The sequence below is a fragment of the Onthophagus taurus genome, chromosome 7 (genome assembly GCF_036711975.1).
Source record: "Onthophagus taurus isolate NC chromosome 7, IU_Otau_3.0, whole genome shotgun sequence".
In the NCBI taxonomy this organism is placed as follows: Eukaryota; Metazoa; Arthropoda; class Insecta; order Coleoptera; family Scarabaeidae; genus Onthophagus; species Onthophagus taurus.
In genome coordinates, this window is record NC_091972.1 from 5,699,458 (window position 1) to 5,713,539 (window position 14,082).

Consider the following 14,082-nt stretch of genomic DNA (forward strand, 5'->3'; position numbering starts at 1 on the left):
TTGTTGATCTTGTTGATACCAAACTTAAAAAATCCCTATATTATCGGCGTTGTGTTTATAACCGTTATGACCGGTTTTAAACAGTTTTTAGCATCAAATTCTGATTAAAATCACATTTTGGTAAGCAAGATTTGTTTCATGTTTCTTACACATTAATTAGTTAAATCATATTGAGCCTAAAAGATATATAAATCAATTTTTTTTTTAGTCGAATGAATTAAAGAATCTAACATGTATATTAAATCAATTGTGTTGGATGGGTTTAAATCCTACGCCCAAAGAACAGAAATTCAAGGATTCGATCCTTTGTTTAACGCCATAACTGGCTTAAACGGAAGTGGAAAATCAAATATTTTAGATTCGATATGTTTTTTATTAGGAATCACCAATCTATCACATGTAATAACATTTTTTTGATTATTCCAATTATATTTATTATATTACATTATTTATAATAGGTTCGTGCAACAAATTTGCAAGATTTAATTTATAAATCTGGACAAACGGGTATTACAAAAGCCACAGTTTCCATTACATTTGATAATAGAAATAAAAGCCAATCTCCCGTTGGTTTAGAAGATTGCAATGAAATTACAATAACAAGACAAATTATGTTGGGTGGTAAAAATAAGTACTTAATTAATGGTACAATTGTACCAAATAAACGAATACATGATGTATTTTGTTCGGTTCATCTAAATGTGAACAACCCACATTTTCTTGTAATGCAAGGAAAAATAACAAAAGTTTTAAACATGAAACCCCAGGATTTCTTAGCTATGATTGAAGAAGCTGCAGGAACAAAAGTTTACGATCACAAAAGAATCCAACATGTTAAAACAATGGAAAAAAAAGATGCGAAATTACAAGAATTTCAAGAGGTAAATTTCTTATTTAATCCTTTCAATACAGCTTTTGGCTAATGCAGTAAATTGTGTGTATAAAATGTTGTTCATTTGGCTTCAAAATGTGTGTATGCAAAGTTTCATTTGTTATCTTTTGGTATTTAGAAAAAAAGGGCCTGAGATACATATGTCCTTACAGTAGTGCCTGTTTGGGATATATTTGTCCCTGCAGTAATGAAATAAAAGAGCACTTAGAAGAGAAATTTATTATTTATTTTAATAACTGTAAATGATTTTACAGTGAACATTAAAGGATGTCTTTCATATAACTGTCCCTTCTCCTCCAAGTTATAGCCCTCTAAAGTTAAGGGTAAAAATCTGTAACTTTCTTATCTCTTCACATTTTACAACTAACAAATTGTTAGTTTGATCACAAAAAATAAAATAATGCTGAATTCAGTTTGACTTCATGTTTTTGACTAATAATAAACCAATATCTGAATTAATTCACTTGAGGCTGTGTGTTGTTTTATTTTTTTGTTATCAAATTAACGATTTTAGGAGAAAATGACAAGAAACAAAAAAGTTGCGTATTGAATCCCTCTATATAAATCAAGTTTTTAAATAGAAAAATGTAGACGCATTAAAAAGTTCTGATGTAAAGTATTATAGGGGTTGATTTTTTCAGCCCTTTGTAATAACATTTTCGGGTTATAAAAATCGTCAAAAAGTGTCATTTTATTAACAACAGTTATCTGCCAAATTTCATTCTTCTAAATTCCTCCATAGTAGATTTATTAAATAAAAACAATTTTTTTCTCCTAACTTTAGAGTGCTATAACTCTGCGGAGAAGGGGCTTTGAACAAAAAGTTATATCAAAGACCCTCTAATTGACCCTAATTGTTGAAACTGTCATTTTTTTGACATTTAAACCTGTCAACGGCGTTATTTCGGCGCCTACTTTGATGGTAATTTGCTGATTTAATATTTTCAGAAAACGCATTTTCTCGATTTTTTTCTTATGCAACCATATGATTTGACATGTTCATCGCATAAAGGCATTTATCTTCTATCAAAGTATGCAAAAAATATTTGTATCCCATTTAAAATAACAATATTGGTTGTCATAGCAACGAAACAAAAACCAATACAAACAAGCAAATATCTCCAAAAAATGCGCCACGATTAATAAACAAAGTTGTATTTGAAACATTTTTCTTTAAAACAACAAATGGCGAAGTTATTGGCTATATTTCCATTTGACACACCCTATATATTTTTATCATAGACATACAGTGACACAATAAAGTCTATATACAGCCCGGAAAATGATAATATCTCAGCTCCCGAAATGTAATTCAATGAAATTTTTTAACAAAACATGTAAGAAGTCCATATTTTACACAAAAACTATATAAGTTATTATTAATCAAGGGAAACACAAAACATAATCATATCTATAACTCAAAAAAGTCTACATACAGTCCTAAAAAAAGTCTATCACTGTCCGTTATAGCTCAATAAAAATATACAACTCTCTAGCGCTGAATAACAAATAAAACTAGACTAACACTAGAACTAGAATAATACGGGTTTAGCCGTCTTGAGAGGCGTGCAGCAAACCCGAATGTTTCTAATTGTAGGTCTAATGTTAGTTCTAGAGACAGTGGTAACTAGCGCTAGTTAGCATAAGATACACTATGTTGTGATATCAACATAAACAAAAACATGTTAGCATAAGATATCACTATGTTGTATATTTTTATTGAACTAAAACTCTAGTATAAGACCTAGAACTAGAATAATTCGAGTTTAGCCGTCTCGAGAGACGTGCGACTAAATCTACTGCTGTAGCCTTCACTTCGTAGCACTTTCGAACTTTGTATTCAAATAATATATACTTCTAATATCCTTCGTTTAAAAAATTCATTGAATTATATTTCAGGAGCTGAGATATTATCATTTTCTGGAGTGTATGTAGACTTTATTGTATCACTGTAATCCTATTACAGCGTCACATCGAGTCCATAACTTTACCCTCGTTTAGGAAGCTTCAAGGGGAGTTACTGTTTTAGACTAGACCTCCCCTTGAATTTCGTCATCGATTCATCGATGCATTGAAATGTACTGTCCTTGTTTTTAGAAAGGTGTACTTCAGGCAGAATAAAACCTCTACAATATAGTAAACTTTAGATGCATCCACCGGTTTTTTCTGGAATATTGAAGTAAAGTTTCGACATGAGAAGTATAAACTGATCCTTGGATATGACTTCTGTTATTGCTAGATTCTGAAGTGACTCATTTCTCAACCAATACATATGATTTGATGGCACACGGTTATAAGAGTTATTCAGCACACATCCCAGAATTATGTTGATTTCTCTAATTCTTTGTCAGTTGTTGGACTTTCAGACTCATTGGAGGAAACGTAGTCCTCCAATCCATATTATCATCACTGTCATGGTAGGGATCAACCTCTATATCTGACAAATTTTTCGCAATCTCTGCTAATTCTTTATCAGTCAGTAGACGATTCATACTAAAAAATTATATTTATATTGTAGCGATAAAATACTGTGGGGACAAATAAACTCACTTTTTTCTTACAAAATTTGGTAAATGTGGCTATAGACTATTATAAAAAATAAATATATAACTTACCTTTAGGCAATGCTAATAGAAACTGACAGAAATTTATGTAAATATTATCACTACATGGAAATAACCCTAAAAACAATAGCAGTAGAAGCACACAAACACCCAACTGGTCTATAAAAATGTGCTGATAGGAGTCACACGTTTTCGTAATCTAAACTAAATGTGAGTCACACATAAAGTGAAGCCAGAAGTACTAACAAATCCCGTCCCAGTGTATTTTAAAGCGATATACTAGACTACAGTATTTTTCAAACATCCTTTGGGATGCATATATCCCAGCAGTATTGAAAGGTTTAAACACTTCATTTTAAATTGCTTTACAGACATTTACTCATGAAATTCAACCTCGATTAGAAATGTACAGGCAACAGCGTACTCAATACTTTGAATTTCAACGTATCGAACGTGAAGTAGAACGTTTACGCCAATATTGTGCCGCATTGGTATATTGTAACACTGTAAAACTTGTAAATGAAAAAGAAAAAGATGTTATTATCATTGAAAATCAAATTGCGATGTTCAAAACTAAAGTGAAAGAAGATAAAGCGATGATTAAAGAAATTGAGGAGGAAGTTAATGAAAAAATGGAACAACATAAAACGGTAATAAATTAAATAGTAGGCAACAATCGAGGTTGCCAATGATAACATATATATTTTTAGAGTTCTGATAATAAACTAGAAGAAATCAAAGCTGAACTTACTGAGAAACAAAAATTAGCTGCTGGTATAAATGCAACAGAAAAAACCGCTAAAGATCGGATAAAAAACGAAGAAGAAAATGTAAAAAAATTAGAAACTGTTTTAAAGGCAGATGTAGCAGCTCTCACAACAAAACAAGAAGAATTAGCTAAATTTCACGGTCTTTTTGATTCAATGAAAGCTGCTGAAGATGCCGACAAAGAAGCTTTAGCGATTTGTGAAAAGAAATATGAAGCTATTTGTGCTGGTATGGAAGTTAATGATGAAGGAGAAGCTCAAACATTAAAAGACCAATTGATTAGTAAGATTTCTCCATAACCGCTTGTTTTATTAATCATTTTTTTTGTAATATTCTTTAATTAGGTGCGAAAGAACAAGCTAAAAAAGCTGCTACTGATTTAAAAGTTGATAATTTAAATCTTAGCAAATGTAGGGATCAATTAAAAATGAAACGGGCAAATTTAACTGGAGCCTCAGCAGATTATAACAAAGAAAAAACTGCATTGGAAAACGTTAATAGTGAAATCACCACCATTCAAAAATCGTTGAATAAATTAAATTATTCTGAGAATCGTATGGGCGAATTAGAAAAGCAACGCCACACATTTTCAACAGCAATAAATGATCATATGGATAACATTGAGAATTTTTACGCCTCAAAACCTTATTTAAGGTTTAATTATACTGATCCCGAACCTGGATTTAATAGGGGTACTGTTTTTGGAATTGTAGCATCTCTTATTAAGGTTAAAGATCGCGCTTATTCTGTTGCAATTGAAACAGCCGCAGGTGGAAGGGTAAGTTAAAACGATGTTTGGACGAAAAATATAGCTAATTTTTGATGTAGCTTTATAATGTGGTTGTAGATAAAGATACAACTTGCAAAAAGTTACTTCAAAGGGGTAACCTGCAAAATAGAACAACATTTATTCCATTAAATCAGATTCAAGCGGATAGGATGAAACCACAAACTGTAAATTTTGCAAGAAAATTAGTGAGTTTATTAATATTTTTTGTTCTTGGTTAAAAAATAACTATTAATATTTTTAGGTTGGAGAAGATAATTTAATAGCAGCGCTTGATGTTTTAGAATATAGTACACAAGTTAAATCAGCGATTGAATACATTTTTGGCAACATTTTTATCGCAAAGAACATATCAATCGCTAAACAAATAAGTTATCACGATTCTATAAGAAAAACTTGTGTTACTTTGGATGGGGACACCACAAGTCCTTCTGGTACTTTAAGCGGAGGGGCGAGACAAAAAACTACACCGGTTTTGTTACTTTTAGATGATGTTTTAAAAGAGCAGGTAATAATTTCGTTTTATATAAAACGTTTATTATAAATTTTTTTTTAAAGAATGAAACCAAACGAATCCAAAAAGAATTAAACGAACTTGAAAAGGAATACAGGACGATGTTAACTTTGCAAGAAAGATACATAACGTTTAAAAATCGTCTTGATATTTTAACTCACGAATCTGAAATGTTAAAAAATAGACTCAAACAAGATACATTTAGTAAGCAACAAGAAGAAATTAAACAACTTGAAACTTCGATAATTAAATTAGAAGAAAATATTAAACAAAATAATCATATTCAAAGTGAATGTGCTAAAAAAATTAAAAACTTAGAATCGAAAATGACTAATTCTAAGGATCATCTTGAAAAACAACAAAAAGAAATTGAAGCGGAATTGATTCGTTTGCGAAAAAAAGCGGAACAAAGTCAAAAAAAATATGGCCAACGTGAACAGGACCAAAAAGTTTTAGATATGGAAGTAGTAGAACTCACGAATACAATTAAAACCGCCCAAGAAAATATAGAAGCGGCCCAAAATACAATAAAAACTTTAAAAGAAGAACACCAAAAAGCTCTAATTGAATCAGAAAAACTTCGTGAGATCGTGGCAGAAGTAAAAGAGCGAATGCAACATGAAAAATCGATTTTCGCCGAACAAAATAAAGAGATCCAAAAAATTATTAAATCTAAAGATGAAAAAGTTAACGAAATCATGAAAATTGAACTTGAATTAAAAACTTTGGCGATTAATCTAAATACCGCTCAAAATGAACATAAAGTTATTAAAATTGAGGTAATTATTTAACACATCCAAACACATCGACTTGCAATTATGATTTTAGCTTAAAAATGTTGGTAAAGATATTAAAGATATTGATAATAAATACATTGAAGAAGCGAAAAATTTATCGGAAGCTGAAGGTCGAAAAATGGAAAAAAAATTGTCTGAGGGGAAATTAAAACTTTCCGAGTTAAAAACTAAAGTTAATCCAAAAGCGCAAATCATGTACGAACATGAAGAAAAAGCGGTAATAAAAATAAATCATTTTTTTTTTGTTTTCTTATAATTATTTTTAGTATGCGACTATTCAAAAGAAAATCAATCAAATTAATATTGACAAGGAACTTTTAAAAAAAAGTATTAAAAGTTTAGATAGTCAAAAAGAAGAAGCAATTAAAATCGCCTTTGAACAAGTTACAAAAGATCTCGGTTCGATTTTAAGTACTTTATTACCAGGAGCGAACGCCAAATTAGGAATACCAAAAGGACATTCAATCTTAACGGGTGTTGAGGTAACTCAAATGTACTTAAAAAAAATTGATTAATTAATTTTTGTGTAAATTTTTGTTTAAAGATTAAAGTGAGTTTAGGTGGTGTTTGGAAAGAGAGTTTAGGCGAATTGAGTGGTGGTCAACGATCTTTAATCGCCTTATCGTTTATACTCGCTATGCTCCTCTTCAATCCAGCCCCATTATATATTTTAGACGAAGTCGATGCCGCTTTAGATCTTTCGCATACCCAAAATATAGGAACGATGTTAAAACAACATTTTCAACAATCTCAAGTAAAATTTTTTGATTTTTTTTATATTAATATTAATTATTTTTTAAAATTTTAGTTTATCATTGTTTCATTAAAAGATGGTATGTTTAATAATGCGAACGTTTTGTTTAAAACTCAATTTATTGATGGAAAATCAACTATTAGTCGAAGTGCAAATGTGCGGTAAATTGATTTTTTAATAATGTTTTGGTTTATAAAGTTACTCTACTTTTAAATAAATGTTTATAATTTTGATAAATTTATTTTGTACCATTTAATATTTGACACAAATCACCTAATCTTTCTAGATAATAATCGGGAAAAAGCGAACGATTTGATAATTCTTTTAAATCGCCAAATTTAGTGTTTCCAGTTAGAACCAATAAAGATTTGTATCCGGCGTTTTGAGAAAATTCAATATCAGTAAATCTAAAAAATAAATATTATTTATTAATTTCTTAACTAATTATTTTCTACTTACGAATCGCCAATAAATAAAGTTCGGTTTGGTTTTAATTTGTATTTCGATTCTATGTATTGATTCATTACTCTGTCAGGTTTTCCAAATCTAATTGGTTGTCTTCCAGTGATGTCTATTAGAGCTTTATGGAAATAATTTGGACCTAAAGTAAAGAATCATATTTAGAATTTATCCCCAAGTATTCTAAATTATTTTTTTGTAACTGGAAGATAAAGACAATGTTATCTATGACAAAATGAACTCTAAATGTCCTGTTATCTATTCTTCATTCACAGTAACTGCATCTACACAATAAGTTGGATAAACTTAAGCAACCTCAGTACATTCACATAATGTAAAACTATTTATTTTTATACCTATTTATCCCAGCAGCAAGGTGGTGTCACCCCTTAAAAAATTCTCTTAGAGAATGCAAAACCCCGAAATTATACTCAGTGACATAAAACACCAGGCTAATGAGACTATCTTAGCAATGAAGTCAATCTAATAATACACCTCGAAAAAGAAGCTTATCCTTGTAAAAATTGTTTAGAAATTATATTTGCAAACCTTTATGCAGATTTTAGAAACAGAGCATAAACATTACAAAATAATTCTTTAAGCAATTTAATTACATATCTAATTAATCAATAGATGTGTCACAAAAATCAATAGTGATAACGCAATTATGTGTACACAGTACAAATAAATACTTTTTACACAACAAGTTGAAAGAAATTACACTTTACTGATTTTATTTTTAATTATTTCCAAGGTTAACTTTCGTTTTAATTTAATTACCTATAAGTGTTATATTATTGTAAAAGGGAATTTTGCAGTCTGATCCTCCAGTCATAAATAACACATCATTCCTTTTTAAGTAAACGCAAGCTTTTTGTAACTTTAAATACGTTAAGTTAATGTCTATATCCACGATAACAGCACCGATGTTTTTATCATCAATTAAATTATCGCTCATGGTTTGAGCGTTTTCTTCAATTTCATTTAACTATAAAAAAGTTGTCGCATTTTAATTTTTTAATTAAAATTATTACAATTTTACCCTTACACTTTGAAGAATTGTTTTAAAACCAGCTTTTTCAAATTCCTCTTTCAGTTTTTTCAATCCAATCAAAAAAATCGTTCTTTTAAATCCAATTTTTTTTAAATAATCGATAATGACAATCGTGGGAAATACAATATCTTTTTCGTCAACATCCAAATCGAATTTTTTAAGGGTTTGTTTAAAATCTTTCAGAGATAACGAACAATTATTGCTTACAAAATGTACTTTTTTACCTAAACCTTGTAATAAATTAATGACTTCTTTGGATTTTTCAATTTTATTTGAACCGATGTGGATTACCCCTAAAATAAATTAAAATTGTTATAAATTAAGTAAAGATTGATGCTTTTTTTTTAGTTTACCATCACAATCACATAAAACTGTATCAAATGAATTAATAAAATTATTCACCTCACCACGATCGGCTGATAACAAATTTTGTGGTCTGTTCATGTCGAATCACCTTTTGAAACTGTTTCAGTGAATTCACAATAACGAACTCACCATAAAAATGTAATCGGGAAATTATCTATTCTGTAAATTTCGTTTTGAATGGGTTTTTTTGGTACTTCACAATATTACATATACAATTCTTTTTCGGAACGGTTATTACGTTATTTAAATAACTATTTTTAACAATTGTATCTAAAAGTTAATCTTTTACAATTATTTAAATTAAATAATTATTTTTTTTATGTAATATTATAATTAAAATTGTGGAAAGAAACAAAACCAATAAAATTTATCTTTGTTAAAATAACTTCTCATTTATTTCTTCTTCTTACATCATTTTTTTAATTTAACTTATTTATTAATCCATTTATTTATTGAAATTAAAAACTGCAATTATTATTTAAATTTTAAATTATTTTATTATCACAGTAAATTCTATCACAAGATGGCACCACTTTTTTTTAATTCATGCAATTATTCGAATTAAAAGAAATTAATTGTCAAAATTGATCGTAACAAATAAAACGATAATCGGCTCACATTTAATTAATAAATAACAATTATCAAAATTGAATTAAGTTGAATTATTAAATTAACTGACATGACATTTAAACTCTCCTTCCGTAACTAAATTCCGACCAGTTCAAAAAACGCTCCATCTCCCAAACGTCAACCGAATATGTTTTCCACTTTTTAAGAAGATAGGATACAATCAAAACCGTTGATGTCGCGTGGAAAACATAACGGAAGGCCCCCGGCGAATTAAACCGAAGTAAGCAACCTTTTTATACATCTTAAATTGTTTTTTACGCCGCCGTCGTTTTTAGATGAGTAGCAATAGCAGCAACCACCAGTTCTTGCAGCAAACATCAACGCAGGAGACCCGGCGTTTTGGGGACATAAAACACTGTACGCAATTATCGGAACATTTTGGGACATTATGCACCAGTCAAGAGTATTCCGATATTGTTTTAGTAGTCGAGGGACAAAAACTATATGCCCACAAGGTATGAAATAAACCAAAAATTAATTTTTAATCCAACTATTTATTCTTACAGATGATTTTAGCTGCGCGAAGTGAATATTTTCGTGCATTATTATATGGTGGCATGAAAGAGTCCTCACAATCTGTAATAACATTAGCAGATGCCCCATTGAAAGCGTTTAAAATTTTATTAAAATATATATATTCTGGTAATTAAAAAAAATATATAAAAAAATTGAATTAATTGTTAATTTCTAGGTCAAATGTTTGTGATGGCTTTAAAAGAGGATGTAATATTAGATATATTAGGTTTAGCTCATCTCTACGGATTCCAAGATTTAGAAACATCCATTTCAGACATTCTAAGACAATTGTTGGTGTTAAAAAATGTTTGCGCAATTTTGGATGCGGCCCGATTATACGGCTTGGAGCAATTAGTGAAAGTATGTCATAATTTTATGGACGAATTCGCTTCCGATTTGTTACAACACGATACGTTCTTGCAATTATCGCAGGTAATAAATTAAAAATGTAGGGAGAAAAAGAAGTACTTTATCAAAATGATGAAAAAAATTCTTTTCGTAGGGTTCTTTGGTTGAATTGTTAAAACGTAACTCGTATTTTGCACCGGAAGTGGAAATTTTTAAAGGCGTCGCCCAGTGGTGTAAAGTTAATGAAGACGTTGACAATTTAGTAATAAATTGCATCAGATTGCCGTTAATTACAGTCACCGATTTGTTGTCGGTCGTTCGTCCCACTGGGTTGGTTCCATCTGATACAATTTTAGATGCTATTGCTGAAAGAAACAATTCAAGACTTTGCAACTTACCACATCGCGGTCGAATGGGTTAGCAATATTTCATTTTATTTTAAATGTAATGTAGAGACTCTTCCTTTTTTAATATTCTTAATTTTTTAACTTTAAATTTTTTTGTACTAAAAAATACTTAATATTTGTAATTGTGTGTTTAGTTGTTGATGAAAATGTGGCTAGCGCAAAATACGGCGCTAAAGTGGTTACTGGAGAGCAATTGGAGTACCTTTTGGATGGCAACACTAGTAAGTACGATATGGAACAAGGATACACAAGACATGCAATTAATGGAGCAAGAGATGAAGGAATTATTGTCAAGCTTGGTATTCCTTATATTATTAATCATATACGCGTTTTGCTTTGGGATAAAGATTTGAGGTAATTATAATCAGTTAATTTTACCAATTGATTGACCAACTTTAAATGTAAATGTCTTAAAAATATACAGACTGTTTAAAAATTGGCGGATAATGTACAGGCTGGTTCAAAAAGAGATTTTGGCCTTAGAGGCCAAAATTGAAGATATCATGAAACCAACAAGTGCAATTATCTTGGTTATTATTATAGGTGGAGTATTATAACTACAACATTATATGAACACTTTCTAACAGAGAATTTGATGACGTAGTCGAAAAAAAATTTTCGGTTTTAGATTTTGAGATATCATGAGAATTTTGGTTTTTTTAAATGGAAACAATCACTGATTATTTGCTTATTAAATTCGCTATTTTTTTCTGATTACAAAAATATAGTGTTCGACAGGACGGTTTCTTATTGTTTTAGAATAAAGGTAAAAATAAACTTTTTTTTTGTGTCGTCAAAGAAATTAAATTTACAGTTTCCTGTAAATTATAACTAAAAATTAAAAAAACATATTTCTGATATTTGAAACAAATACATCTGTTGAACTATTTAATTTATATTTTTTTTTATACACAAAAGTTGGAATAGATTGTATTATTTCACATTTTTTATTAATATTTAATCTTGTTATTAAATGACGTAATAAATTATTGATAGATGGCGCTCATATATATATTTTTTCCGCGGTTCATGAAGCCTGTTTTCAAGCCAAAATGGCGGTTTGACAGCTTGTCACTGCATCACACCACTTATTTACAAAAATATTGCCGTCTTGTTGCCTTTGGAGTTGCAAAAATGCCAGTAAGAAGGACTTTCGCCTGTTCAGAGTAGCACGAGAAAAAAAGAAAGGAAATTTGGCGTAATGTTATCAACAGAACCATATAGTTTTAAATTTCCCGCTTGACTGTCGAGCCAAAATGGCGTCAAACCGCGGTACTTTGTAAATCTAGGGACTTTATTTTTTTTAAATTTAAATAAACAGCAACTTTTGTTTGTATTCAAAAATTTTCTGAAGTGTCAAATTAAAAATCCTGTTTTTTAAGCTGGATTACGAACATTACGAAAAGTTTAACTTAGCCTCTCATCTCTTTGTCTTTAAAGTAGTAAATTTTCCATTTCGCAAATCTAATCTCTACCTTTTACGATAATTACAGAGTTTTCCGCTGTTGTTTTCATAATTATCTCTATATGTTTTATAATAGTTGAAATAGTAGACGAAGAATGCCCATATTTATTTACTAAGTCCATATCTTTAACTCCACACAAACTATTATTTTTAAACTACACAATACTAATTTGAAAAACACAATAGTTGAAAACTTATGAACGTAAAAAGCAGCTATACTGTATAGAAAACCATAAGTAGGTTAATCCAGCTTAAGACACAAGTATTAATACTTGTCACTCAAATTCTTATAGATTTCCTTTCGTTCTAATCTTTTCCAAACATTTTTCAGATCATATTCATATTACATTGAAGTATCGCTCGAACAAAAAGACTGGGTAAGAGTCGTCGATTACAGCAACTATTTGTGCCGTTCTTGGCAAGACCTTTACTTTGATAGCAGAGTGGTTCAGTTCATCAAAATCGTTGGCACCAATAACACAGTCAACAGGGTACTTGTAACAAATTTTAATTATTAAATCTTTTTTTATGAAATCCACAATTACAGGTGTTTCATCTTGTCGCCCTTGAAGCAATGTACAAGTTGAAAATTCCTAAAATGCAAAAAGACATCATCATTCCTACTTATAATATAGCCACAGTTCAAAAGGGAGCCGTTGTTATTGAAGGTGTTAGGTAATTTTGTTACTTTTAATTATTCATTTGTGTAATGTAATTTTGATTTCAGTCGTTCGAGACATACCTTATTAGATGGTGATACGAAACATTACGATTGGGACCGCGGTTATACATGCCACCAGCTGGGTTCCGGAGCAATTTTAATTCAATTAGCACAACCATATATTTTGTCCAGTTTAAGATTGTTGCTTTGGGATTTAGACGATCGTAGTTATAGTTATTACATTGAATCGTCTGTGAATATTTGGGATTGGGAAGTTATGATTGACAAAACTAGGGAAAATTGCCAATCTTGGCAAGTTGTTAAATTTCCTCCAAGACCAGTCGTTTATATTCGAATCGTTGGAACTAGAAACTCGGAAAATGAGGTTATTAAAAATATTTATTTCAATTACATTTTTAATCGATTTTCTTTTTTTAATTAGGTATTTCATTGTGTGCACTTTGAATGTCCATCTTGTGACAAAGAAGATACAACGGTCCAAAGAACAAAAGGGGTTTGTAATTTTTGGGAAGATGAAAATCGCGTTGATCGTGAACCGACTGAAACGGCAACGGAAGCTGAGGAAGAAGTTCCGGCGGAATTTCCGAATTAAAAGCAAAAATCGAAATATTTGTTGAATATTTTAAATTTGTTTATTTCTTTTTTTTTGTTGACTATTTCTAGCTTATTTGTAATATTTTCTTTAGACGGTATGACTTTTTAAAAATTTCTGTATGACAATTTTTAAGTAATTCACGCAAACACTATTTCGAAAATCAATTTTCAGTGGTCACGTCAACTCTCCAAATAACTCAAAAATTATTCTCTTCCAATGACCTAACTTTTGGGAATTTCGAAGTTACAGGGCCGCGATTTTCGAAATATGTGATAGAGCATCGTTTTTGTACAGTTCTTGTGATTAGGTGTATGTAGTTAAAAAAGAAAGAAATCTTTGAAGTAGATTATGAACATGTATACGTATCAATAAGTTATCTTTTTTTTGTAGGTATGTATTAGATTGCAGTATTTTTATATTATGTATATCAACACTTTGTAGCAATAAACTGGTATAAATAATGATAGTGAAAATTTAAAAGGTA

General features: G+C 29.9%; 3 protein-coding genes across 3 annotated transcripts; 2 read left to right on the forward strand and 1 right to left on the reverse strand.

Moving 5' to 3' along the window:
* The first annotated feature begins 21 nt into the window (after positions 1-21).
* Positions 22-7,313, forward strand: LOC111415050 (structural maintenance of chromosomes 2). The gene is made up of 13 exons (XM_023046540.2): positions 22-120; positions 209-399; positions 459-881; positions 3,828-4,106; positions 4,167-4,506; positions 4,569-5,002; positions 5,053-5,199; positions 5,256-5,519; positions 5,570-6,304; positions 6,354-6,539; positions 6,589-6,804; positions 6,867-7,076; positions 7,131-7,313. The coding sequence occupies exons 2-13, from the start codon at positions 232-234 to the stop codon at positions 7,239-7,241; spliced, it is 3,513 nt and encodes a 1,170-aa protein (XP_022902308.2). The 5' UTR covers positions 22-120; positions 209-231; the 3' UTR covers positions 7,242-7,313.
* LOC111415051 (uncharacterized) lies at positions 7,173-9,085 on the reverse strand. The gene is made up of 5 exons (XM_023046541.2): positions 8,943-9,085; positions 8,584-8,882; positions 8,316-8,523; positions 7,536-7,677; positions 7,173-7,483 (listed from the first exon to the last, which is right to left on the reverse strand). Exons 1-5 carry the CDS (start codon positions 9,031-9,033, stop codon positions 7,315-7,317), a joined length of 909 nt encoding a protein of 302 aa, XP_022902309.2. The 5' UTR covers positions 9,034-9,085; the 3' UTR covers positions 7,173-7,314.
* Positions 9,086-9,712: 627 nt separating this feature from the next.
* LOC111415057 (BTB (POZ) domain containing 9) lies at positions 9,713-14,060 on the forward strand. Its single transcript, XM_023046548.2, has 10 exons — positions 9,713-9,805; positions 9,861-10,040; positions 10,092-10,227; positions 10,277-10,533; positions 10,604-10,865; positions 10,991-11,210; positions 12,653-12,812; positions 12,869-12,996; positions 13,049-13,367; positions 13,425-14,060. Exons 2-10 carry the CDS (start codon positions 9,861-9,863, stop codon positions 13,593-13,595), a joined length of 1,833 nt encoding a protein of 610 aa, XP_022902316.1. The 5' UTR covers positions 9,713-9,805; the 3' UTR covers positions 13,596-14,060.
* The last annotated feature ends 22 nt before the right edge of the window (positions 14,061-14,082 follow it).